General features: G+C 48.6%; 1 protein-coding gene across 4 annotated transcripts; it reads left to right on the top strand.

Annotated features, from left to right (window-relative positions):
• Window positions 1-1,132: 1,132 nt before the first annotated feature.
• Window positions 1,133-27,005, top strand: BID (BH3 interacting domain death agonist). 4 transcript variants are annotated; one of them, XM_047787940.1, is made up of 6 exons: window positions 1,133-1,448; window positions 19,612-19,663; window positions 22,070-22,271; window positions 24,597-24,736; window positions 25,386-25,598; window positions 26,523-27,005. In XM_047787940.1, the coding sequence occupies exons 2-6, from the start codon at window positions 19,643-19,645 to the stop codon at window positions 26,532-26,534; spliced, it is 588 nt and encodes a 195-aa protein (XP_047643896.1). In that variant the 5' UTR covers window positions 1,133-1,448; window positions 19,612-19,642; the 3' UTR covers window positions 26,535-27,005. The 4 variants fall into 4 exon arrangements, with proteins under 4 accessions (XP_047643896.1, XP_047643892.1, XP_047643894.1 ...); XM_047787936.1 differs by lacking the exon at window positions 26,523-27,005 and having other exon boundaries at window positions 25,386-26,000; XM_047787938.1 differs by lacking the exons at window positions 1,133-1,448; window positions 26,523-27,005 and adding an exon at window positions 18,937-18,962 and having other exon boundaries at window positions 25,386-26,000.
• The last annotated feature ends 323 nt before the right edge of the window (window positions 27,006-27,328 follow it).

Genomic DNA, 27,328 nt, shown 5'->3' with positions numbered 1-27,328 from the left:
CTGAGGTTGAAAGGATTACTGGTTACATGCACTGGTTAGAAGCTAAACTCCTGGTAAGACTTCAGTGAGAGCCCAGGAGCAGCTTTGAGGGAGCATGGTTTGAACTGGCTGGTCCATATATGGCACTAGCAAGGCATTTGTTGTTCTAGAGATGAACTTTGGGCTCTAGAATGTGGGTGCGGTGGGGGCAGAGGCTGAAGACTCAGCTGTCAAGTTCCCAGCAGCCTTCATGGCCACAAGGGGAGTGAGTGCTGAGCTGGGATTCTGATGGGTGGCTTGTCTTGTGATCTCAGACATCCTAAGAATGTTTCCCTTCACACCAGTCACATCTTCATTGGAATGAGCCTACTCTTGATAAAAATTTCTAGATTGTCTCCTTCACTTCCTTCAGAGCCAACTTAAGCTGCACATAAAAACCAGAAATTTCATTTAAAGTTGAGTGAGATAGTTCCTCTTGTGGTTCAGTGGTAACAAACCCGACTAGTATCCATAAAGACTTGGGTTCAATCCTTGACCTCGCTCAGTGGGTTAAGGATCTGGCGTTGCTGTGGGCTGTAATGTAGGCCAGAAAAAAAAAAAAAAAAAAAAAGACAAATCCAGTGAGGTAAACTGGATTCTCTTCAAGTGGAAATTGGCCCACAGAGTCCTTTCTTTGTAGAGTTGTGAAATTGATCCCTCTCTCTTCCTCTTTTGTTTTGGCTGCCAGGAACCCCACTCAAAAGAGCTGGCATTGCTGTGGCTGTGGCTTAGGCCGGCAGCTGTAGCTTTCATTAGACCCCTAGCCTGGGAACTTCTATATGCTGCAGGTGCGGCCCTAAAAACCAAAAAAATAAATAAATAAATAAAAGTTACTTGCTTTTTATGCTTTAATCACTTGGATATGCAACTCTGAAAGAAATGAAGTTGCAACACATAACACTGCGTAGATTTAAAAACTGTTGCATTATGTGATCTTTTTTACACAGTTGTTAGTCGTTGTAAAATTGGCACCACAGTCAAGAAAAGTCGAAAAGTACAAAAAAGCAGAAAATCCTGTGATTTTGATTTTACTGTAACTATAGGACGACTTCTGGTTTACTTCCTTCCGGTCTTTTTCTTTTTTAAAAAATTCAGTTTCTATTCCTGAGTTCGCGTGTAGGGACCGCCCTGGATTCTCGAGGCCTCACCCTCCCAGGCCCCAGGCCTCTACTGCTTCTCCACTCAGCCTGTGGGCACCTGGCAAGGGGCCTGACCCCACCACCGGGGAGAGGCGGGGCCTGGTGGGCGTGGCCGGCGGGGCGGGGTTGGGCCCTGGCGGGAACTAAAGGAAGTGGGCTCGCGGCGCCTGCGCACTCCACTCCACGGACGTCGGTTTTTTCTGCCCGGTGCCCGCGCCCTTCGCTGCGCGACCCGCGTTCCGCGTGCCGCATCTCACGCTGCTGTCCCTCCTGCTCGCACCTCGTTGGGAGGTGAGTACCGCCTCGCGCCCCCAGTTCCCGGGACCCCCGCTCCTCCCCGCCGCTTCCTCCGCGTGAGGTAGCTGCCAGTCCGGCGCCCTGGCACCTCTCCAGTGACACGCTGCCGGCGGCGAAAGTGGGTTGTGAGTGACTTAGTGACCGGAGACCCTGGGAGGCCTTCAGTCACCAGTGGGGGCACGGTTCTTTTATCCACCGAATGGGGCGTGCTGCGCTGTCGGGGTCGGATGGTCCTCACAGGGAGGGGAGGGGGGAAGGGTCCTTAACCGAGGCGGGCCTCATCCTCGACCCCCTTTCGGGCGACTACCCCCAGGCCATACTTTTTCGGCGGGTCTGTCTGCTGCGCAGGCCTCCCTAGACGGCGTCCGCGGGGGCACGTGGTTCTCAGTTCCATCCCACTCATCCGGGCGCAGGCGGGTTGGGGTGGGGGCCTTTCCTGGGCCTGGGTCCCTGCCATCTCCGGGCACACCCTGAGCTAGGGCCCCAGAGTCCACTGGGAGCCTCGCCTGACTGTCCCTGGAAGAGGGCCTGTGCTGGAGCTGGGCGGAGGGTGGGAGGGAAGTCCTCTGGCTTTAGACGTGTGAGGTGACTCCAGGAAGGCACTGCTGGGAAGAAGGGGCAGCCAAGGGTGCCTTCTGCTGTCCTGCCCGAAGCGAAGAGCGGCGGGTTCAAGGACGATTCTCTGGGCTGGGCGGGCAGCTGTGCGGTGAGGATGTGACTGAGATGCAGGCATGCGGCTTTGGTGCAGAGAGCTGCGGGAACACTGGCTGGTTCCTGGTATTCTCTCTGAGGTGGGCTCTGAAGGATGACTAGGAGTTTGCCAGCTGTGCAGGGAACTGGGGGACGGGCCTGCTCCTTGTGGGGCGGTGGGGGGTGGGGAGTTCGGAGTTCACAACCTTTGCGGACTGCGCCTGGACCCCTCACTGCAAGTGAGAATGGGCCCCTTGGGGATCCCCTGCACCGAGAAGGAAGGATCAGGGGCTTCCCCGCAGCAGGCCTGGCTGGCAGGGCAGAGGCAGTGAATGGTTCTCTTTCTGCCTCCTGCAAGGAGAGGAAGGGGCCTGTGTCCTGAGGATGGACCATGTGTCTTGCTGGGGTGCCCAGGACACTGCCTCTGGACTGAGCCCTCAGGAGACATGCTCTAGAGGGTGGCACTGAAAGTGCTTCTGTGGCTGCACCTTTGCTGGCCATTTGTCAAGCCAGGGCTGTGGAGGGCAGTGCAGGCCACCTTCCAACCCCCTGGGATCAGACAGCAGCACCTGACTGCCCCCCTGGAGGTCACACATGTGCCTGTTCAGAGCCACCAGGTCTGCAAAAGTTAGTTGAGCACAACCAGCCATGACACACAGAGGGCTCTGTGCTAGATCCACAGCTCGAGAGTTTGTGTTTGGGCAAACGCTGGTGGGGATGAGGAATCGGAGGCCAAGCTTGGAGCAGCTTGCCCAGGGTCACAGCCCTCACGGGCCTCCACCCTGTCCCTGCATGCACACCCATTAGACCTGCCTGAGAGCAGAGGGAGGACCCTGGCCCCTCAGCAGACTCTCCTTCTTGCAGGGCAGTGCCGTAGACCCTCTTGGGGCATCCCCCCCCAGTCCCTTTCCCTGCTTCCTGCCTGTGTGGGCCTAAATGGGGAAGTTTCCAGTGAATGGAATGGCATGAATGGCAGGCTCTGGTGAACCACAGAGCAACCACTTTTGGAGGTTCTGCTGCAAATGGAGTTCTTGGTTGGCTTTTGTGTATTTGTGTGCGGGTCCCAGAAGCCACCAGCCTAGACAATGAGGAAGGAAGTGGCTTGTTTTCAGTTACCCTTTCCCCCCAGTAATCCTGCCAGCTTGGCGGTGGAGGAGGTGGTTTTAAAGGAAATAAGTGCCCTCTGAGTCACAGGCAAGGTGTAAGAGGGGAATGGCTACCTCAGGCACACACGTGCTGTGGGGCCTGGGGACCTTCTGCCCTAGTGGGAGTGGTGGCCAGGAGTGGGGCTGCCACTGTGTGGGGAGTGGCCCCTTCTGGGTCCAGGGCTCAGGATCTCCAGAAGAGCTTTGGTGGCTCTAAGGGAGGATGGTTGTGGACTGTTCAGACCAAGACTGGCCTTGGTGCTCTGGGGTTGCCTGGGGCTCCTGCCTCTGCCCCATGTGCATATGCACATCTTTCAAGCCCCTGCCCTGGGCAGGTAGGGGCAGCAGGACACCAAGCTCTTAGCACCAGCAGGGTGTCCTTCCCAGGAGGTGGGGTGGGGGGGTGGGGGGGCTGAGGATGGCTTTTCTCTTTATTCCAGCCTTCCTCTAGCTGCAGTTTTTTAAAAAAACACTTTGAGATATTTCACATACCATAAAATTTACCCATTTAAAGTGGATTCCAGTATATTTGCAGAGTGGAGCAGTGGTCACCACATTCTATTTAGAGCCCTCAAAACCCTGAAAAGAAACTCCACATCAATCACTCCCAGTACTGTTATCCCCACAGCCATAGGCAACCCTAATCTACCTTTTTCTCTGTGGGTTTGCCTGTTCTGGGAAGTTCATATAAATGGAATCATACAGTCTGATTTTCTGTGACTAGATTTCTTCGTTCAGTGTAATGATTCAAAGTTTATCCATGCTGTAGCCTGTATCAAAACTTCACTCCCCCCCAAAAAAACAAAACAAAACAAACAAACAAACAAAAACTCCTTTGATGGCCAAATAACATTCCATTTTATGGATATACTACAGTTTCTTTATCTGTTCAACAGTTCATAGATGTTTGGCTTTTGGCTATTTTGAATAATTGTCACTATGAACATTCATGTACAAGTTTCTGTGTGGACATATGTTTTCATTTCTCCTCTATGCAGACACACCTAGGAGTGGCGTTGCTGGGTCATATGATGACTCTATTTAACAGTTTGAGGAACTGCAAAGCTGTTTTCCATAGTGGCTGCACTGTTTAAATTCCCACCCGCACTGCCTGAGGGTTTCCACCTCTCCACACCATTTCTACTACTTGCTATTATCTTTTTGAGTCTAGCCATCCCAGTGCCTGTGAACCAGTGTCTCATTGTGGTTATTCTTATTATTTGTCTTTTGTCTTTTTAGGGCCGCACCCACGGCATATGGAGGTTCCCAGGCTAGAGGTCTAATCGAAGCTACAGCTGCCAGCCTACGCCAGAGCTACAGCAACACCAGATCCGAGCCGCATCTGGAACCTGCACCACAGCTCACAGCAATGCTGGATCCTTAATCCCCTGAGCGAGGCCAGGGATTGAACCTGCAATCTCATGGTTCCTAGTTGGATTTGTTAACCACTGAGCCATGATAGAACTCCTCATTGTGGTTTTGTAATGGTTAATGACAAGGAGCATCTTGTTGTGTGTTTATCATCCTATTAAAATCTTTTACCCATGGAGTTCCCTGGGGGCCTAGTGGTTAAGGATACAGCATTGTCACTGCTATGGTGATGGTTCGGTCCCTGGCCCAAGAATTTCTTGCCGAGGGCATGGCCAAAAAAAATCTTTTGCGCAATTTTTAATGGGGTTGTCATTTTATTGTTGTTACAAGCATTTTTTATGTATTGTGGATATAAATCCTTTGATAAATGATGCATTTTTTCCCCCTTTCTGTGGGTTGTCTTTTCATGGATTATGTCATTTGGAGCACAAAGATTTTTAATTTTCACGAAGTCCAGTTAATTTTTCTCTTGTATATGGCTTATTCTTTTTTTTTTTGCTTTTGCTTTTTAGAGCTGCACTTGCAGCATATGGAGGTTCCCAGGCTAAGGGTCAAATCAGAGCTACAGCTGCCAGCCTACACCACAGCAACAGCAACTCAGGATCCAAGCCGGGTCTGGGACCTGCACTACAGCTCATGGTAATGCCATATCCTTAACCCACTGAGTAAGGACAGGGATTGAACTTGCAACCTCATAATTCCTAGTCAGATTTGTTTCTGCTGCACCATGATGGGAACTCCTATGTCTTATTTATTTATTTTTTTTGTCATTTCTTGGGCCGCTCCCGTGGCATATGGAGGTTCCCAGGCTAGGGGGTCAAATCAGAGCTGTAGCTGCTGGCCTACGCCAGAGCCACAGCAACGCAGGATCCAAGCCGTGTCTGCAACCTACACCACAGCTCATGGCAACGCCAGAGCCTTAACCCACTGAGCAAGGCAAGGGATCGAACCCACAACCTCATGGTTCCTAGTCGGATTCGTTAACCACTGAGCCACAACGGGAACTCCTGTCTTAATCTTTTAAGATTGCATCTAAGGTCAGACTCCCAAGGCAACAGAAATAAAAGCAAAAATAAACCAATGGGACCTAATCAAACTGACAAGCTTTTGCATAGCAAAGGAAACTGTAAAAAAAACCCCAAAAATACACCCTGCGGAATGGGAGAAAATAGTTTCAAACAATGCAACTGACAAGGGCTTAATCTCTGAAATACACAAACAACTTGTACATCTCAACAGCAAAAAAAAAAAGAACCACCCAATTGAAAAATGGGCAAAAGACCTCAATAGACATTTCTCCAAAGAAGATATACAGATGGCCATCTGGCACATGAAAAAATGCTCAGCATCACTAATTGTTAGAGAAATGCAAATCAAAACTACTGTGAGGTACCACCTCACACTTGTCAGAATAGCCATCTTTAACAAGTCAACAAATAAATGCTGGAGAGGGTGTGGAGAAAGGGGTACCTTCCTTCATTGTTGGTGAGAATGTATATTGGTACAACCATTGGAAAACAGTATGGAGGTACCCTGGACAAAACTTTCCTTGAAAAAGACACATGCACCCATATGTTCACAATAGCCAAGACATAGAAACAAACTAAATGTCCATTGACAGATGAATGGATTAAGAAGATGTGGTATATATACAAAATAGAATACTGCTCAGCCATAAACAAGAACAAAAATAATGGCATTTGCAGCAACATGGATGGAACTAGAGACTCTCATACTGAGAGAGTCAGAAAGAAAAAGACAGGGAGTTCCCGTCGTGGCGCAGTGGTTAACCAATCCGACTGGGAACCATGAGGTTGCGGATTCGGTCCCTGCCCTTGCTCAGTGGGTTAACGATCTGGCGTTGCCGTGAGCTGTGGTGTAGGTTGCAGACACGGCTCAGATCCCACGTTGCTGTGGCTCTGGCGTAGGCCAGCAGCTACAGCTCCGATTCAACCCCTAGCCTGGGAACCTCCATATGCCTCGGGAGCGGCCCAAGAAATAGCAACAACAACAAAAAGACAAAAAAAAAAGGAAAGAAAAAGACAAATACCATATGATATCACTTATATCTGGAATCTAATATATGGCACAAATGAACCTTTCCACAGAAGAAAAACTTATGGACTTGGAGAACAGATTTGTGGTTGCCAAGAGGGAAGGGGAGGGAGTGGGATGGACTGGACTGGAAGTCTGGGGTTAGTAGATGCAAACTATTGCACTTGGAGTGGATGAGCAGTGAGATCCTGGGAGTTCCCTTCATGGCTCAACAGTTAATGAACCCAACTAGGATCCATGAGGATGTGGGTTCGATCCCTGGCCTCGCTCAGTGGATTAGGGATCCAGTGTTGCCATGAGCTGTGGTGTAGGTCGAAGACAGCTCAGATTCCAAGTTGCTGTGGCTGTGGTGTAGGCCAGCAGCTGTAACTCCGATTTGACCCCTAGCCTGGGAACTTCCATATGCTGGGGGTGCTGCCCTAAAAAGCAAAAAAAAAAAAAAAAAAAGAAAAAAAGGTAAGCAATGAGATCTTGCTCTATAGCACAGGGAACTATATCTAGTCACTTATGATGGAACATGATGGAGGATAATGTGAGAAAAAGAATGTATGTATATTTGTGACTGGGTCACTTTGCTGTACAGTAGAAACTGACAGAACACTAAACCAACCATAATGGAAAAAAATAATTTAAAAAAAAGATTGCATCTAAGAAATCACCTCCTTACCCAAGACCGTAAAGTTTTATTCCTTCATTCTCTTCTAAGAGTTTTTTTAATAGTTGTAGCTTTTACATTTAGGTCTGTGATCTATTTTGAGTTAATTTTTATGCAGGGGCCCAAATTCATGCTTTTTAATTTTCTTAGAGTATAATTGATTTATAGTGTTGTATTAGTTTCAGGAGTACAGCAAAGTGAATCAGTCATTCATATAAATATATCCATTCTTATTTCTCATATAGGTTATTACAAACTATTGAGTAGATTTTCCTGTGCTATACAGTAGGGTCTTGTTTAATTATTTTATACAGTGGTAAGTATGTGTTATTCCCACCCTCCAAATTCTTTCCTCTCCCCAAAAGTTTAACTTGTGGTAACCAGAAGATTGGTTTTGAAATCTGTGAGTTTGTTTCTGTTTTATAAATGAGTTCTTTTGTATCATTTTTATTGGATTCCACATATTGGTGATCTCATGATAGTTGTCTTTGCGTGACTTCACTCAGTATGCTAATCTTAGGTCCATCCATGTTGCTGCAAATGGCATGATTTCATTCATTTTTATGACTGAGTAATATATATGAGTTGTCTATATGTACCCCATCCTCTTAATCCATTCATCTGTCCATAGACACTTAGGTTGTTTCCATGTCTTGGCTATCATGAATAGTGCTGCAGTGAAAATAGGGGTACATGTATCTTTTGGAATTATAGTTTTCTCTGGATATATGCCAAAAGGCTTTTTTTTTTTTTTTGTCTTTTGTCTTTTGTCTTTTTAGGGCCGCACCCATGGCATATGGAGGTTCCCAGGCTAGGAGTCTAGTCAGACCTGTAGCTGCCAGCCTATACCACAGCCATAGCAATGCCAGATGCAAGCCGTGTCTGCGGCCTACACCACAGCTCAGGGCAACGCCAGATCCTTAACCCACTGAGCGAGGCCAGGGATTGAACCCACAACCTCATGGTTCCTAGTCAGATTCATTTCCGCTTCGTCATGACGGGAACTCCCAAAAGGCTATTCTTTACCCTGGTCTTGGCCCCTTTGTTAGAGATTGATCAAGCATAATATTAGGGTTTATTTATGGACTTTCATTCTGGTCCATTGATCTATATGTTTATCCTTTGCCAGGACCACATTGTCTCTGTCACTGTAGCTCAGTAATAAGCTTTGAATTCCAGAATTTTATTTTTCTTGATGCCATTATATTTCTCAGTTTCATGTTTGGGTTGCTTATTGCCAGGCATTATAGAAATACAGCAGCGGAGTTCCCGTTGTGGCACAGCGGAAAGGAATCTGACTAGGAACCATGAGGTTGTTCGATCCCTGGCCTCACTCAGTGGGTTAAGTATCAGGCGTTGCCGTGAGTTGTGGTGTAGGTAGGAGTCTCTGGCGTTGCTGTGGCTGTGGTGTAGGCTGGCAGCTGTAGCTCTGATTCGACCCCTAGCCTGGGAACCTCCATATGCTGCAGGTGTGGCCCTAAAAAGACCAAAAAAAAAAGAATTACAAAAGACCTTGCAAGATTGTGTCCTGCAGCCTTGGTGCACTCATCTATCACAGCCAGGGTGTTTTAGTGGATTCCTTGGACTTTTCCATGTGCAAGATCACGTCAAACATGTATTAAAGCCTCAGTTGATTCCAGGTTCCCAGGCCTTTGAGATGAAGGGGAGGGAAGAGAGTGGTTTCTGGGGAATTTCCCAGGTGTCTGTGGGGAGGATAGAGGGTTGGGGAGCTCAAAGGAGGCGGAGGAACCAGCCTCCCAGCTTCAGCTTCCTTCTCTCCTGACAGTCCTGGTGGGCAGAAGCGAGGCCACAGTGTGTTGTGGGTGAGCTACAGCTCCCACCCACCTTGAATGGTCAGAAGGAGTCAGTGGATATGGGCCTGGGCCTCCCTGTGGCTCCGCCTTGACCCTGTCCACTCACTGCAGGGGAAGGACTGTCTCCTTACAGCTCCAGCCGTGATCTCCATGTTATCTAGAAACTGGTTGTATTATCTTGCAGGTTCCTTCATTAATGAATGAGCTAAGTAAAGTCTTCGATGTGTTCATTTTATTGTTGTGTATTTGTCCAAAAGTCATGGTTTCACCTTTTTTCTATAGTTGGCAGTTTCAGAACTATCCCCGGAAATGTGCTCAGGGGTCCATGAGTCTTTGCTCACATCCCAGAGGTGGCTTCTCAGGGCCATGTAATGGCTCTCTGTGTCTTGTGTTTTGGCTCTGCTTCTGGTTTGCACCTGTGGACCAGCCACACTGTGGTGGCCTTGCTGACTGCGGGGTCCTGGGGTCCTTGTGGGCAAATGGCAGGGGTCTGTTCTCTCGAGCAGGAGAGGACAGAGAATCTGAATGGTCGGACTTTGGTTTGTGTCCTTAGTCTCTTTTGAGTTCAGTTTAGGATTTTGTGCACACCGCAAAGAGCACCTTGAGTTGAAGTTGTAGGACCATTGTCCTGTGCTGTGTGTCTGTGATTCACAACAGCCTCTGCCTCCAGCTGTGTACATTTTCATCATCAGGCAGTTAGGTTGTGAAGTGTCTTAAGTTGGAGGAACTCGAGTGTGAACCACTGTGGTGTGGTAAGTTAATGATACAGCTTATCTCTTTGGAGGCACTGATTTGTCCTCAGCCCAGTGCAGTGGGTTGAGGATCTGGTGTTGCTGCAGCTGTGCCGTAGGTCACAGCTCCGGCTCTGATTTAATCTCTGATCTGGGAATTTCCATATGCTGCAGGGGTGGCTGAAAAAGAAAAAGAAGTTGGAGACACTCTGTTCTGATTGGCTGCGGACCTAAATAAATTCTTATCTAAGATGCATATTTCTAAAATTTCCAGGAAATCACATTTGTAATAATTGAAATGCATTAGTTTTTTTTTTGGTCTTTTTGCCTTTTCTAGGGCCGCTTCCCTGGTATATGGAGATTCCCAGGCTAGGGGTCTGATCGGAGCCATAGCCACCAGCCTACACCAGAGCCACAGCAACGCGGGATCCGAGCCGTGTCTGCAACCTGCACCACAGCTCACGGCAACGCCGGATCCTTAACCCACTGAGCAAGGCCAGGGATCGAACCCGCAACCTCATGTTTCCTAGTCAGATTCGTTAACCACTGCACCACGATGGGAACTCCTACGATTTTAAATGATATAAAATTCACAGAAACAAACTGAGAAATGTTTTAGGAATACAGGTCAACAAGCCGACTTAGAGATATACAGAATCAACTATAGTGGTCACCAGTGGGGAGGGGGGAGGAGCAAGACAGGGGTGAGGGCTTAGGAGGTTAGATGGGTATGTATAAAATAAATAAGCTACAAGGATCTATAGCCAATATTTTAAAATAACTATAAATGGGAGTTCCCTTGGTGGCGCAGTGGTTAACGAATCTGACTAGGAACTATGAGGTTGCAGGTTCAATCAATGGCCTCGCTCAGTGGGTTAAGGATCTGGCGTTGCCGTGAGCTGTGGTGTAGGTTGTAGACACGGTTCTGATCCCGTGTTGCTGTGGCTGTGGCGTAGGCCAGCGGCTACAGCTCCGATTAGACCCCTAGCCTGGGAACCTCCATATGCCATGGGTGCAGCCCTAGAAAAGACCAAAATAAGTGAATAAATAAATAAAATAACTATAAATGCAGTATAACTTTAAAAATTGTGCATTACTATGTTGTACATCTGTAACATAATATTGTACATCAACTATACTTCAGTTTAAAAAAAAGAATACATAATTCACATAAACCTTTGGTAAATGAGAATAAATTAGTAATTGTGTGTTTAAAAAAAAGCTATGTCTCTGGAGTTCCCCTTGTGGCTCAGCAGGTTAAGAACCTGACATAGTGTGTGTGAGGATGCGAGTTCTATCCCTGGCCTTAAGGGTCTGGCATTGCCGTGAGCAGTAGTGTAGGTGCACATGTAGCTCGGATCCTGTGTTGCCTGCCATGAGCTATGTTGTAAGCTGGCAGCTGCAGCTCCAATTTGACTCCTAGCCTGGGAACTTCCATATGCTGCAGGTGCGGCCCTAAAAAGGAAATAAAAAATTTAAAAAAAAGCTGTCTTTTCTCTGGTTTATCAATATTATACCTAACATTAATTATAAATAATCAGTATTCAGTATGTCAATATAGTACATTTTATTGTACTTGCCCCCCCCCGACTCATACAGGTTTACTTATCAAATCATTAATATTATTCTTACCATAATGTGTAAAGTCATGACAAATGTAAATCTGTTTTCAACTCAATTTAATTGATTTCTGATAGTGTTTGCTTTAACAGTATTCCTGGGCACAGCGTGTTGGGTTTATGGGCAGGCAGTTTATAACAGAACAGGACACTGAAACACATTACACCGTTCCAGGTGTTGACTTCAGGTGTTCTCATGTGCTCAGGCTCTATCTTTGGCTGGTTTACGAATGTGCCTCCCCTGGGGAAGCAGAGCACATGTGGTGTGGGAAGCGCTGGACTCTGAACTGCTTTGACAGCTCTCGGTGCCTGGTTCCCTGAAAAAGTCAGTCACTTTGAATAAGTATCATAATTAAAATGGATGGCAGAGAAAAACTCTTGTGTATTATGCTTTTATTTTCAAGGAAAAGGGGTAGCTTTTTGTGTTGTTTTTTTTTTTCTCCTCAAAGCAGCATTTCTCAAACTTTTTGGTCTCTTAAATAAAAATTACTGAGGACCCTAAAAAGCTTTTGGTTAAGTGGGTTTTATCTATTTTCTGTGTTAGATATTAAAACTGGAGAAAAAGTTTAGATATTGTTAATGTGTTTGAAAATGTCAATGTCCATTGCTTGTTGAAATCATTTTTTGAAACTGTATTTTACAAAACTTTTTTTTTTTTTTTTTTCTTTAAGGGACCACACCCACGGCATATGGAAGTTCCCAGGCTTGGGGTGGCATCGAACCTACAGCTGCCAGCCTACACAACAGCCGCAGTAACTCGGGATCCAAGCTGCATCTGCAACCTGTATCACACCTCTCGGCAATGCCTGATCCTTAACCCAGTGAGTGAGGCCAGGGATCATACCTGAATCCTCATGGATACTAGTAGCACTCGTTTCCGCTGAGCCACAATGGGAACGCCTTACAAAACATTTTAATGACAACAATATTGTTTCATAGTTTTGCAGATCTTTTTTTTTTTTTTTTTTTGGCCTGTGCCCATGGCATGTGAAAGTTTGGGGGCCAGGGATTGAACCCTCATTACAGCTCCAACCCTCACCACAGCGGTGACAATTCCGGATCCTTAACCCACTGTGCTACCACCCTAAAAGAATAATTTTTTATTCTTTATGTTTTAAGGGGAAAAGCAGTCCCACAAAGAACAAAGATTAATCACTTATGAGGAGTTAAGGTTTTTTTAGTTTCGTTAATTGATAACCAGATCCTGTTTCTCATGCATCCCAGTTCCTGTCTTAAATGCCCAAGTGGACTCTGACTGCACTTCCAAATATCGGACCCTAAATTTAGGGGGAAAAATTTTCACGATATCTTTTACTGAAACTGGCATTGAGATTTCCCAGGTTCACCGTATAAAAAGAGACATGATGAAGTTCATTAGATTTGTTTGAGCTGTTACTATGGAAGAGCTTCCTGGGAAGTGTAGTTGTCAGCAGAGGCTCAGCCTTCCCTTGGTTATGGTTACAGATAAAATGGTATTCATGTTTGCAAGCTCCCATTGTAGCTCAGCAGTAGCAAGCCAAACTAGTATCCACGAGGATGTGGGTTCGATCCCTGGCCTCACTCAGTGGGTTAAGGATCCGGTGTAGGCTCTCGCTGTGGTGTAGGCCAGCAGCTGCAGTTCCAGTTTGACCCCTAGCCTGGGAACTTCCATATGCCCCGGGTGCAGCCCTAAAATGGAAAAAAAAAGAAGAGAGATTTGTATAAATATTTCATATGAAAGCTGTGTGCTCTCTGGGAGCGTCTTTGCTCTGTATAGTCTGCTTTAATTCTCAGGGGAAACACTGATGGAATTTGTGTGTTCTTTTCCCCTAAAGAGAACTCCATTCTGATATTATCTGTTAGAGAAATGCCCTCTGCAGATGATTGGGGGGGTTGTATGTATCCTTTACCAAGGACAGAATCAGAGCCTTGTAGAAAAGGATTATACCAGGCTTTTTTTTTTTTTCTTTCTTTTTACAGCTGCTTCTGTGGCATATGGAAGTTTCTGGGCTGGGATTGAATCACAGATGCAACTGCTGGCCACAGCCATAGGCACACCAGGTCTGAGCTGTATCTGTGACCTATGCCACAGCTCATGGCAACACCAGATCCTTAACCCATTGAGTGAGGCCAAGATTTGAACCTGCATCCTCACAGACACTATGTCAGGTTCTTAACCTGCTGAGCCACAGGAGGAACTCCAGTGTACCAGGCACTTTAAACTAGTAATGTTTCTGGGATTCTTGTGGCACAGCAAGTATCAAGTTGATACTGCACCTGTGGTTTAGGCTGTTGTGGCTCTGATTCCATCTCTGGCCCAGGAACTTCCACATGCCATAGGCACAGCCAAAAAAATGAAATAAAATAAAAACTAATGATGTTTCAAAAGCAGTCTTTTGTGCTGTCCTGGCTTCAACAACTCAGAACTTCACCCAGAGTATGAGTCGGGGTTTCCTGGCTCTTGTGGACGCAGACTGCCCTGTGGCCGCAGCCCCACACGCTGCAGAGCGTGATTTACTCAGGACCCACAGGCCAGTGCGGGAAACTGGTGGTTTGCTTGGAAAACTGTTGGCTTTTAAATTTCTGTTTTCTAGATACACATGAGGAAATTTTCTCTTCCTTAAACTGTAGCCCATAAAACTTGGTCAGAACATCTAGTTCTGACTGACAGAATTCTTTTGCATAGGCTCAAAAAGAAGAACCTGTTGGGGAGGGGTGTCAGACTTTCTGTATTGTGGTATTTGTGTGTGTGTGTGCGATAAAAATAATTTATTTTATTTATCTTTTTATTACTCAATGAATTTAGCATATTTATAGTTGTATAGTGGTCATCACAATCCAGTTTTACAGTATTTCCATCTCTCTTGGAAAGATGTCTCTTTTAGAAACCATAAGTTTTTCAAAGCCTGTGAGTCAGTATCTGTTCTGCAAAGAAGTTCATTGTGTCCTTTTTTTGGATTCCACATGTAAGTGACAGCATTTGATGTTGGTTATCTCATTGTCAGACTGACTTCGATTAGCATGATAACTTCTAGGTCCATCCATGTTGTTCCATGTTGTTAAAAATGCCATTATTGGAGTTCCCCTCGTGGCACAGCGGAAACGAATCTGGCTAGGAACCCTGGGGTTGCGGGTTCAATCCCTGGCCTCACTCTGGCGTTGCTGTGAGCTGTGGTGTAGGTCACAGGCATGGCTCAGATCCTGTGTTGCTGAGGCTATGGCGAGGACTGGCAGCTGTAGCTCTGATTAGACCCCTGGCCTGGGAACCTCCATGTGCCGTGCGAGTGGCCCTAAAAGGCAAAAAAAAAAGGTAATAATAATAAAATAAAATAGGGAGTTCCTGTTGTGGCTCTGTGGTTAACAAATCAGACTAGGAACCGTAAGGTTGTGGATTTGATCCCTGGCCTTGCTCAGCTGGTTAAGGATCCAGTGTTGCCATGAGCTGTGGTGTAGGTCGAGGATGTGGCTCAGATCCTGTGTCGCTGTAGCTGTGGTGTGGGCCAGCGGCTACAGCTCTGATTAGACCCCTAGCCTGGGAGCCTCCATATGCCGAGGGTGCAGCCCTAGAAAAGACAGAAAGACCAAATAAATAAATAAATTAAATAAAATAAAACCACCTCAGCAAGAGAGTCAAGGGACTTTAAAAAATAAAAAAATTTAAAAAAAATTAAAAATACTGTTACTTCGTTCCTTTTAATGGCTGGGTAGTATTCCATTGTGTACATGTACCACATCTTCTTGATCTACTCCTCTGTCACTGGGCATTTAGGCGGTTTCCATGTCTTGGCTCTTGCAAATAGTGCTGCATTGAATATTGGAGTACATGTGTCTTTGCGAGTCATGGTTTTCTCTGGATAGATGCCCAAGACTGGGATTGCTGGATCAAATGGTAATTCTACTTTTAGTTTTCTGAGGAATCTCCATACAGTTTTCCACAGTGGTTGCACCAGTTTACAATCCCACCAACAGTGTAACAGGGTTCCTTTTTCTCTACACCCTCTCCAGCAGTTATTGTTTGTAGACTTTTTGATGATGGCTATTCCGGCCAGTGTGAGGTGGTACCTCATAGTGGTTTTGATTTGCATTTCTCTAATAATGAGTGATGTTGAACCTCTTTTCATGTGTTTTTTTGGCTGTTTGTCTTCTTTGGAGAATCGTCTGTTTAGATCTTCTGCCCATTTTTCGATGGAGTGGTTTATTTTTTTTGGTATTGAGTGGTGGGAGATGTTTATAAATTTTGGAGACGAATCCCTTGTCAGTCGATTCACTTGCAAAGATGTTCTCCCATTCTGTGGGTTGTCTTTTCGTTTTGTTTAGGGTTTCCTTTGCTGTGCAGAAACTTTTAAGTTTAATTAAGTCGTCCCATTTGTTTATTTTTGTTTTTACCGTCATTACTCCAAGAGGTGGATCTGAGAAGATGTTGCTGTCGTTTATGTCAGAGAGTGTTTGGCCTGTGTTTTCCTCTAAGAGTTTGATAGTATCTGGTCTTATATCTAGGTCTTTAATCCATTTTGAGTTTATTTTTGTGTATGGTGTCAGGGAGTGTTGTAATTTCATTCTTTCACATGTGGCTGTCCAGTTTTCCCAGCACCACTTATTGAACAAGTTGTCCTTTCTCCATTGTATATCATTGCCTCCTTGGTCATAGATTAGTTGGTTGCAGGTGTGTGGGTTTAATTCTGGGCTTTCTATCCTGTTCCACTGACCTATATTTCTGTCTTTGTGCCAGTATCATATGGTTTTGATGACTGTTACTTTGTAGTATTGTCTGAAGTCAGGGATCCTGATTCCTCCAGCTCCATTTTTCTTTTTCAGGATGTCTTTGGCTATTCTGGGTCTTTTGTGCTCCCAAACAACTTTAAAATATTTTGTTCGAGTTCTGTGAAAAATGTCCTTGGTAATCGTATTGTGGTATTTTAATCATTTTAAGTGTACAGCTCTGTGGCATTAACAAGGACTTGATTCTCCAAAAAGCAGGCATAATTTTTCATGTGTGTGGACTGACACAATATTTACTGTGGCAGCTGCCTTGTTGGTTTGGTGTCTTGGCCTGGGGTGCCTCCATGTTGCCACAGGTGCCAGGATACCCATCTTTTTGAGGCTGAATGACACTCATTGTGTGGATGGACATGTTTTGTTTGTTTCCACCTTGTAGCTGTGGTGAGTGATGTGGTCAGGAAGTCCCTGCTGTCACTTCTTTTGTGCACATGCCCAGAAGCAGTAGTTATAGTGCATATGGTAATTGTGTCATTTTCTTTTTTTTTGAGAAACTGCCGTACTATCCTTTGTTCTTTTTACCAGGATATAATAAATTGGACAAATTGAGAGCCTTCTTGAGAAAGTCATATTTCTGAATGATGCTCTTATGATCAGCCATGACAAGCCACTTGTCACAGAACTAAGTTACCTTGTAGGGAGCAAAGGCTCAAGGACTCCCCCCCCCCCCCTCCACCACCACTGAAAACCGTTCTGGCCCTGAGGACCTGCCCTTTCTGGTAGGAGGTTACTTCCTGTGATCTGGGGACCTGAGGCAGGAACTGAATATTCAGGTGGCCAGTGGCCGGACTGTAAAACAGTGACCTGCTAGCCGTCACCCCTAGCAACCAGCCCAGCAAGCTGAAAATAACTTCAGGACTGGATCAATAACCAAGAGTTTTCCTAATTTCTGTCCCTGCCTCCAACTTGGGGCCATAGGGTGAAGGCTGTCCCACGGGAGCTGTTGCCAGGGGGCAGCCCCCACAGGAGTGTCCCTACCCTCCGCCATGTGCCATATCTGAGTTAGTCGCCCTTGTTCCCAGTGCCTGGGCTCCCCCCCAACCCTAGAGGAATTTGCACACATTGAAGGGAGCTGTGGGTGAAGCCTGTGGAATTGCTTAGGCCTGACTTCCACCCTCAGGATAGCAGAGTCCAATCTGAGATATGGAAATTTCCAGATGGAAGGTGGTTTTGTGACCTCAGTAGTTGTTTAATAGCAGGGATCTAGGGAGTTCCCATTGTGGCTCAGTGGTAATGAACCTGACTAGTATCCATGAGGAGGTGGGTTTGATCCCTGGCCTCCCTCAGTGAGTTAAGGATCCAGCGTTGCCATGAGCTGTGGTGTAGGTCGCATGGCTTGGCTCTGGAATTGCTGTGGCTGTGGCGTAGGCTGGCAGCTGCAGTTCTGATTCAGCCCCATGCCTGGGAACTTCTATATGCCATAGGTGCGGCCCTGAAAAGAAAAAAAAAAGCAGGGATCTAAACTTGCAAGAGAAACCCTAGGTGGCCTGGCTGGTTAATGAGCATTCTTGCTGCACAAATGTGACAGGCCTCTCTAATGAGACCCTCCCGCCGTTTTGTGTTAGTCTTTGAGATCATGTCATAGGCTGGAGACCAATGGGGGAACCATGAAAGATCTTGAAATGGCTCAAAACCCAGGATATTTTGGCCAGCTCTCCCTTTCTGGATGTCTTGTCTTTGAGCTATTTTATGCCTTTGTAAGTTGCAAAAAACTGATGCTGAAGGAAATGATTTGTCAGTAGAAATTCATGTGCCCTGCCTGTGAATGTGGATCTTGGGTTCCTTTGAGTATTTTTATCATCATCTTATTGTTTCCCCGTTAAATAAGGAGTTACATAGAAAATCCTTAATAAATGTTCATTTCAGAAGGAGTAAGAGGAAATTCACCTTCTCCAAACCAAGGCCCAGCAGTGAGCTCCCCTGCTCCGTTCCTCTGGGTCCTGGTCTGGGTCAGCACGTGCTCTCCTCTGACTCCGCATTTTTATGGAGAGAGCTGTGAACACGTGAAGGCACAACATGGTTTGGGCAGCACGGGTCCACTTCTGCACATGTTTCTCATTAGTTAACTACCCCACGGCCTGTGGTTGGTTGAGTCTGAGAATGCAGGTACGACAAAACTACGAGGACTAACCTCCCAGGGGCGGCTTGGGGTACAGGGCCACTGAAGCTGGGTGAGCACCCCCCACCCACCCTTGGCACCACCCTGGCCTTGCCGCCTGCCCTCAGTGGGAACCTTACCCTTTCCCCGGAGATGAGCTGGTTGTTTTTACCTCTTGTGTGTTTAGGAACCATATGGAATTGCCATGTTTGGCTGTTTTTGCCCTACAAAGTGACTGATTCACTTGCCTTAGCCTGTGGGAACACACGGATGCAGGTGTATGATTATTCTGGTGAGACTGCTCTGCAGAAACTTGTCTAGTCTGTCTGGACATCTCTCCCAATGCAAACAGAGCTCTCATTCTTTTCTCTGTTCTTTTTTTTTAGGGCTGCACCCACAGCTTATGGAAGTTCCCAAGCTAGGGGTCAAATCAAAACTGCAGCTGCCGTCCTATACCACAGCTACAACAACGTGGGATCTGAGTTGTGTCTGTGACCTACACCACTGCTTGCGTCAACACTGGATCCTTAACCTGAGCGAGACCAGGGATCATACCCGCATCCTCATGGATACCAGTCAGATTCGTTTCTTTCTTCTCTGTTCCTTTTTAAACTTAGATTCCACTGGGTCTGCTCAGTTGTTTGGGTTATTTAATGTGGAATTATGTGCCACATGGGAGCTGTAATCATTGTGTAGTTATCAAATCCACATTCTTTTTCTTTATGCACATCTGACTGGAGCTCTATGAGAAGATTGATCTTCTCTGCCCTTGAAGCCCATGGCCTGGGAGCTGGCCTGCCTGGCTGCGTCTAGTCCCGTCCACGGACACTGCCTGGCCCTCAGTAGCTGTGAGGCTGAGTCACAGGTCCCTGCTCTGGGGCTGTAGCTGAAGGGACAGTGTACTTGTCGAGGGGAGGGTGGTATGGGGCCATGGAAAGAACAGCAGATCCCTTGACAGTGTCTAGGCGTTAACCACGGGGGAAACCCAGTGCTGTTAAGTACTTATGGAGAAAGAGCCCATAAGCCCAACTGCCCCCCGGGCCTGAAGAGTGAGCTCGAGGTGGGAGCCTTGGCCCCTGACGCTGGGGCGTCTCCGTCTCAGTAAAGAGGAGTGCATGCTATTGGGATGAGCAGCAGAGCCCGGGCCCAGATGGCTCCCTGTTTCCTGGGGGATCCTGGGGCTGTCCCTGCAGGGCCAGCACCATCCTGTGTGTTCTCTTCCAGGCTGCTGACTTGGACCCCTGTGAGCCGGAGCATGTGGGCCATGGATTCTAAGGTCAGACGGTGCGGTTATCCTGGAAGAAGGCTTTGGGGACACAGGGGTGGCTGAGGCCTTGCAGAAGGAGCCTCACATCCATAGGGCAGGTGGGGGGGGATGACGATGACAAGCTTGTGGCATCTCCCCACCTCCTCCTGCACCTATACCTGGCCACCCCCTGGATAGGCCAGGAGACTTTCCTAAGTTTGGTGCCTGCTCTGTGAGTCCTGAGCAGCAAGCAGCCCCGTACCTGCAAGGGCCTCAGTCTGGACTTTACCAGCGTCCTTCTCAGGAGGTGGGGACCCTGGTGGCCAAGGGTCTCAGATGTCATGAGCTCTAGAGAAACATCCGGTCTTGAACAGAAGCGATTTCAGGAGCTGCCCTAGTGGGAACAGGCCAGTCCTCAGGGCTGAAATGCCATTTGGTGCCCCTGCCCCTGTGCCCTCCTGGCGGGACCCCTGCTGCCTTCCCTGGTCCTGTTTCCTGATGACTTGTCAGTGAGGAAGGAGAACAGGATTGCTCCCAGGGCTTCTCTTTTCCTTTCTTTTCCTTCAAGCTGAGAAACCCGAGACAGGAGTGTCCATAGTTGTAGTTGCTGGTGAGACATCCACTTCCTCTTCCCCTCCCTGCAACAGAATTGTCATCCTGCTATCAATTTTTCTGGCTTTGAAATTTTTTTCCAGTTTTTAAAAATTAGTAAAAATATACATTGGCACGACATTTACTGTTTTAGCCTGTTTTAAGTGTTCAGCTTAGTGGCATTCAGCACTGTACCCCTGGCCCCATCACTCCACTTTCTTTCTCTGGGAATTCGACACTTCAGGGACCACACAGGTGCTAGGGCTTGTGTAGTGTGTGTCCTCTTATGTCTGGCATATTTCACTGAGCATAATGTCTCAGGTTTGGGTTTATTACTGTTGTTTGGCACTAATTTCACAGGCTTTGAGCACTAAGATTCTTATCACAAAGCTTTCCACTGTTTTCTCTGCACTGGGACTGATTTATAGCACAAGTTATTTTCCCTCCTATAGATCAGCTCTGTAATATGTCCAGCAAGATTCCCTAAGGCTTTTTTTTTTTTTTTTTTTTTCTCGTCTTTTGAGGGCCGCATCCATGGCATGTGTAAGTTCTCAGACTAGGGGTTGAATCAGCTGTAGCCCCCGGCCTACCCCACAGCCACAGCAACATCAGATCTGAGCTGCATCTGTGACTACAGCATAGCTCATAGCAACGCAGGATCCTTAACTCACTGAGCAAGGCCAGGAATCAACCTGCATCCTCATGGATGCTAGCCAGATTCATTTCTGCTGAGCCATGACAGGAACTCCACAACTGCCAAAGTCTTGATCCTTTCTCTTTACATAAATTTTTTGCTTGTGCCCACGCTATATGGAAGTTCCCAGGTCAGGGATTGAATCCAAGCTGCAGCTGCAGCATAGGCACTGCTGGATCCTTTAACCTACTGCACCAGGCTGAGGATCCAACCTGTGCCTCTGCAGTGACCCGAGCTGCTGCAGTTGGAGTCTTACCCCACTGCACCACAGTGGGAACTCCAGTTCTACAGTTTTTAAGCTGCCCCTGCCACCTGGCCTCACTGTAAAGATTTAATGCAATTGAGCTTTTGCATACATTCCCCTCTTTTTAAATAGTAATTCTGGAGAAGTAAAGGCCAATAGCAATACATAAGCACCTTGTTTTACACATTTTAATTAAGACAATTTGTCCTCTAAAAATGGTCCTCTAAAAGTTTTCTGGTGAAAAATGTTAAGGACTAGGAAGACAGAACTGAAGGTACCTGTGCCTTGTTTTCTTCCTTCCAGCCAGGGTGGGTACTACATGTGCTGAGCTGGCAGACCTCGCACCCTGGCCTCCAGGATGGCCCCCTCCTGTCCAGGGTCTTGGGGTGTCTCAGTGCACATGGGCTGCCACGTGCAGCCCCCACAATGCCGCTTGGGAGGCAGGAGCTATTCTCTGGGTTGAGGGGCTTGCCCACCTGAGGCCAGCTGGGCCTACCCAGAGCAGGTGTTGTCAGTGGACACTACTGCCCTATACGTGTTAAAAATCTGCTGTCTGCACAACACCTTCCTGTGCCCACAGGGAGATTAAGGAAGAGGAAGGGCTCAGTGATGGTGAAGGAGGCTCAGGTTGGTAAAAGGTATGTGGGACCTGTCAAAAGTGCATGGGAGCAAGGATGGCAGCTTCTGCCAGGGGAAGCACCCGGCCAGAGGTCAGGATGAAGGCAAACGGCAGGTGAGAGGCTTCCCTAGGACCAGAGCTTTCTCTCTGGCATCTATGGTGGCCTCGCCTAAAGCAGGCCCTGCAGACCCAGTCTCTGCCCACTGAGAGGGTGTTCGGGCCCCTGGGCCAGGCGGCTGTCCTACCCGGCTGCCTGGGCCCAGGTTCTTACAGGCCCTTTTTCCTCAGGTCAGCAACGGTTCCAGCCTCCAGGACGAGCGCATCACAAACCTGCTGGTGTTTGGCTTCCTCCAAAGCTGCCCCCATGCCACTTTCCACAAGGAGCTGGAGGTGCTGGGCCACGAGCTGCCTGTGCACACTTCGGGCAGTGACGAGCTGCAGACAGACGGCAATCGGTGCAGCTACTTCATGGAGGACGCGGCGGAGACAGGTAGGCCCAGGCGTGTGTCCAGTGGGGTGGGCCTGGCAGAGTCCGACAGCTGAGGCTTCCTGGGGCATCTGTGGCCCCCACACTTATGCTGTGTCGTGTCGAGCACAGTGGGGTCTGCACCATCCCGGGGGCCACTGCAGTGTCTGGCTTGTTTCCAGATGGGGACCTGGGCTCATCCTGGCTGGCTGTCCTCCCTGCAATGCTACGTCAGTTTCCAGGCACGCGTCCCGCCCTCCCAGCCTCAGTTTTTGCTGCCTGCACCGGCGATGGAGGCCAGTGTGGGCTGCTGGGCAGACGACTGGGGGCCCCTCCTGGGTGTGGGCCGGGAACCCCGAGGAACTTTTCCAGGGTCCTCACCAGCTGGTCCAGGGAGTGAGGCTGCCGGCTCTTCCTGAAGCTTCTGTTAGAATTGTGCCCTGGAGTTCCCGTCATGGCACAGTGGTTAACGAATCCGACTAGGAACCATGAGGTTGCGGGTTTGATCCCTGGCCTTGCTCAGTGGGTTAAGGATCCAGCGTTGCCGTGAGCTGTGCTGTAGGTCTCAGACACGGGCTCAGATCCTGAGTTGCTGTGGCTCTGGCGTAGGCCGGTGGCTACAGCTCCGATTAGACCCCTAGCCTGGGAACCTCCATATGCCGCGGGAGCGGCCCAAGAAATGGCAAAAAGACAAAAAAAAAAAAAAAGAATTGTGCCCTGGAGGCCTGCGTGGTCCATCCAGCCCCTGGGCCTCCAGCTGTTCTCCTGGGCTGGACAGGGATGTGGCTGGAGGCCCCTCAGGGAAGATTTGGGAAGGCGTAGGGGCAAGAAAGGCTTTCCCGTCAGAAGCTGCTGTCCCTGGGCCTCCCTTTGACTGCAGGTGATCATGGGGCTGTGCACATGCCCTCGACTCTGGTAGGAAACTGACTTGTAGATCAGAAACCTGGTGGGATTTGGAAGCAAAAGGCAGCATGTGGAGGCTCTGGTGCCACTTGTCAGTGAATTCGTTTGCTCAGCTGGACGTGGTTCCACTTGTCCCCCAAGGCTGTTGGAAGGAGGTGGGAGAGCCATGGAGAAGGTGGGCGCCTTGACCACAGGGTTCAGGAAAAGCACGGTTACAGTGCCGTCGGGGAAGGAGGTGGTTGGAAGAGGGGCTGCTGACAGCAGGCAAAACCTGAAGAAGGGAGACCAGGGCTGTGAGGGGCCTGGGGTAGCTGGACCTGGCTGGAATCCCTGATGGGCCTGTCAGGCAGGAAGGTTTGAGGAGAGAAGGGGAGTCTCGGGCTGCTCGCATCACGGTTGAGATGGCAGGTTTAAAGAGGCTCGCTCCTGGGGCTGTGCGGTGCAGACAGGCCTGTGCCTGAGGGTGGCTGTGCCCACAGATTTTGCCAACTGCAGGTTGAAAATACTTGAGAAAAAATTTCAGAAAGTTCCCCAAAGCATGACTTAAACTTGCTGACATGTTAGGTGTTATGAGTAATCCAGAGATGATCTAAAATATACACCACTTTATAAGGAGACTTGAGCCCCCGGGGGGGTCCTGGAACCATTGCCTCACAGACCCCAAGGGACACAGTACACCCAGCTCAGAGGGGTTGTGGGTCAAAGGTGAGGTGCATGGGCTTCTTGGTTTCATAGAAGTTAGACTCACGGCGGTGGTCTGTTATGTATACCATAGTGCCATTTTCACATTGGTGCCTTAGTTAAAAATACTTTTTTTTGAGTTCCCATTGTGGCTCAGGTGGTTAATGAACACAACTAGTATCCATGAAGATGCGAGTTCAATCCCTGGCCACACTCAGTGGGTTAGGGATCTGGTGTTGCCGTGAGCTGTGGTGTGGGTCACAGACATGGCTCAGATCTTTGTCTTTTTAGGGCTGTACCCGTGGCATATGGAGGTCCCCAGGCTGGGGGTCAAACTGGAGCTGCAGCTGCCAGCCTACACCACAGCCACGGCAGTGCCAGTTCGGAGCCTTGTCTGCAATCTACATCACAGCTCACAGCAACGCTGGATCCCCAACACACTGAGAGGGGCCTGGGATCGAACCTGAGTCCTTGTGGACCCTAGTTGGGTTCGTTTCTGCTGAGTCACAAAGGGAACTCCTAATGTTGGCACTTCTTAAACTGGGCCGACAGTATTGAATCCTTTTCATGGGCAGGTCTGAGTCTCTGGGGGAGGCTGGCCTCTCCAGCCAAGCTCTTTCCCCTGCATGACCGGTCCTGTCCTCATTCTGCCTCACTGGGCTGTGGACACAGGAGCTGGCTTGACCCCGACGCAGAACCCACCCTTTTTGCGGGAGGGGGGTTTCTGAGGGGGCATCATCTCAGTCACTTTTTCTGAACGTTTAGATTCTGAGAGCCAGGAGGCAGTCATCCAGGACATTGCCAGGCAGCTCGCCCAAATAGGGGACAGGATGGAGTATGGCATCCGCCCAGGGCTGGTGGATAGCCTAGCCGCGCAGTTCAGGAACCAGAGCCTGTCGGAGGAGGTGAGTGAAAACCTACGTGCCCTTTTGGGGCAGTGAGGGCGGGGCTGTCCGGGGGCCCGTCCAGTGAGGTGGCTCAGATCATGACTGTCCAGTAGACTCAGCCTGGTGAGTCGTCTCAGAACTAAGTCACTTGACATCTGAAAACCTGCGCCCTATGTCAGACTCAAGCATTTGGGGACAGAACCCCCGAGGATTAACGGGATGGCTGTTCTTTCCTGGTTGAGGGAGTTGATCAAGTCACTCACCACGGTGCCACCACAGCCATCCATGGTTGGTCCCCAGGCCCCAGAGACACACTTGTGCAGGACTCACTCAGGGAGCCTCCCTGCCAAGCTTCGCCAGCCCCAGACACTGGCCATTGGTGACGTGTTGGCACATAGAAGGTCCTTTCAGGTCTAGTGGGGACGCTCCACCCTACCCACCACCCAGCCCTGGGGGGTGACCAGTCGTGATCTTGGGTGCCCTGAGCAGGGGGTGAGGACTCGGCTGCCCTTGGCTTCGCCCTCAGACTGGAGCTGCTCCTCACACCCTCTGGCCTTAGCTGTGACACACATCCCTCTGCAGAGATGGCTTCTCCATTGCTAACTCTGGGCACAGGTTTTCCTGCAGCAGGAAGCACACTGGTAACCAGCTTTCTCCACCCGTGCAGGACAGACGGCAGGGCCTGGCTGCTGTGCTGCAGCAGCTCGTGCACTCCTACCCTGCAGACATGGGCCAGGAGAAGACCCTGCTTGTGCTGACTATGCTCCTGGCCAGAAAGGTGGCTGAACACTCGCCGGCCTTGCTCCGGGATGTCTTTCACACAACGGTGAACTTCATCAACCAGAACCTCCTCGCCTACTTGCGCAACTTAGTCCAAAGTGTAAGAGCCAGTGTAGCAGCTCCTCACGTTTCACTGTTCCCCTCCCACTAGAGGTCTGGGACTCTCTGCCGTGGGGCTGCCTGCCGGGGACTAGACGCCAGGGTCCCTCCCTTCCTGCTCAGGGAAAAAGGCTGGGTTCTGCTCCCACCCTTGCAGAGAGAGTGGGGTGTGAATGCCTGTTGTGCCCTTGAGCTTCATCAGCTGTTTCTGTTTCTCTGCTGCTGTCTCAGGGTGGTGAAGGCAGACTTCATGCTCTTTGTGGGACCCTGGGAGTGGGGGAAGGGGTGAGGTAGTGAAAGTGGCAGGAGGGACCCAAGCTGAGCTGCTTCAGTCTGCTTTCAACTTCACCTTGTCACAAAAATAGGTATCATTGAAATTAAGACATGCTTACCAGAGAGCGAGTGGTCCATCGGGGAAAAACTGCACACTTCTGTCCCCCAGTCCTTGGAAAGTCTGTTGCTTCAGTTTCAAAGACCACCTTGAATTGGATGTATCTTAATCTGTAAATTTGAAGATAGGAGTGAGTGTTCGGATTTTTTTATGTCAGAAGCATTGCGCAGGCATCTCACCCTCTTACTATGTGCTGAGGACCCTCAGAGGCACCATGTGGTGTCACTGTTACAGCAGTTTGAAGACAGAGACTGAGTGTAAATCCCAAATTGGGGTGTAACTGCTCAGCTGTCGAAAGGAGCTAAGCCTGGTTGTCTGCTAACAGCTTCCAAACCCTGTGGGGCTGAAGCAAGACCCTGGCTCAGCCCTCGGACCCACCAAGAGACCTCTCGGCACCGTAACAGAGTCAGTGAAATCTGTGTTTGCAAAACCCCAGCTCCACTTCTACTGCCTGGGGCGCTAGAGGCCCTGAGTAGTGGGTCTGGTCGGTGAGGGAGACTGGCTAATCCTGCCTGCTTCCCTTTCTTGCTCCAGGAGATGGACTGAATGGACAACTCAGCAAAAGCACGACTGGTTCAAACTTGAGATTCTGACCTGTAGCCGACTCCTTGGAGATGGAGCCACAGCAGCTCAGAGGCAACGGGCATGAGCTGATGGCTAGTTAAGGACCACTCAGGAATCTGCATTAACGGATGTGAATGGAAACATTCCCCTGCACATATGTGAAGATCTCCACCATCTCCTCAGTCCTTCCACACACCGTGCCTTTATCTAGTGTCAGCTGGAAAGGTCTCCGCCTGAAAATCAGATCTGAAAGCAGATTGTAGGAGTTCCTGCTGTACCACAGCAGGGTAAGGATCCAGTGGCACCAGTTTGATACCTGGCCTGGTGCAGTGGGTTAAAGGATCCAGCATTGCTGCAGCTGTAGTGTAGGTTGCAGCAGCGGCTCAGATTGGATCCCTGGCCCAGGAACGTCCCAAAAAATAAATAATAATAAAATATTGTAGGTAAAAGAAATAACACACTTGATGCCTTTTTTTTTTTTTTGCTTTAAAAAAAAAAAAAAAACTACTTTATTTTTTATGCAAGTGCAGCCTTGCAGGTGGGTCTTCTAGCAGGTGGTGCTGTGTCTGAGTAGAACCAGGGACTGGGGTGGGGTGTGCACATATCCCTTACAAGTGAAAAAATCTCCCTTGAAATAGGGACACTCCCACACTAGGAAGTGTAGTCTTCCTGTTTAAAAACCAAACAGCAGGCGTTCCTGTCGTGGCGCAGTGGTTAACGAATCCGACTAGGAACCATGAGGTTGCGGGTTTGATCCCTGGCCTTGCTCAGTGGGT

Source organism: Phacochoerus africanus, chromosome 7, assembly GCF_016906955.1.
Source record: "Phacochoerus africanus isolate WHEZ1 chromosome 7, ROS_Pafr_v1, whole genome shotgun sequence".
Lineage (NCBI taxonomy): Eukaryota > Metazoa > Chordata > Mammalia > Artiodactyla > Suidae > Phacochoerus > Phacochoerus africanus.
The sequence above is the reverse complement of the archived record's forward strand: the minus strand, read 5'-3'. Positions and strand labels throughout refer to the sequence as shown.

Excerpts from the sequence above, each read along its gene's own strand:
- BID (XM_047787936.1), top strand. The coding sequence starts at position 19,643 with ATGTGGGCCATGGATTCTAAG. Across the intron at positions 22,272-24,596 it reads GGAGGACGCGGCGGAGACAG|ATTCTGAGAGCCAGGAGGCA; the intron begins GTAGGCCCAGGC and ends CTGAACGTTTAG. Across the intron at positions 24,737-25,385 it reads ACCAGAGCCTGTCGGAGGAG|GACAGACGGCAGGGCCTGGC; the intron begins GTGAGTGAAAAC and ends CCACCCGTGCAG.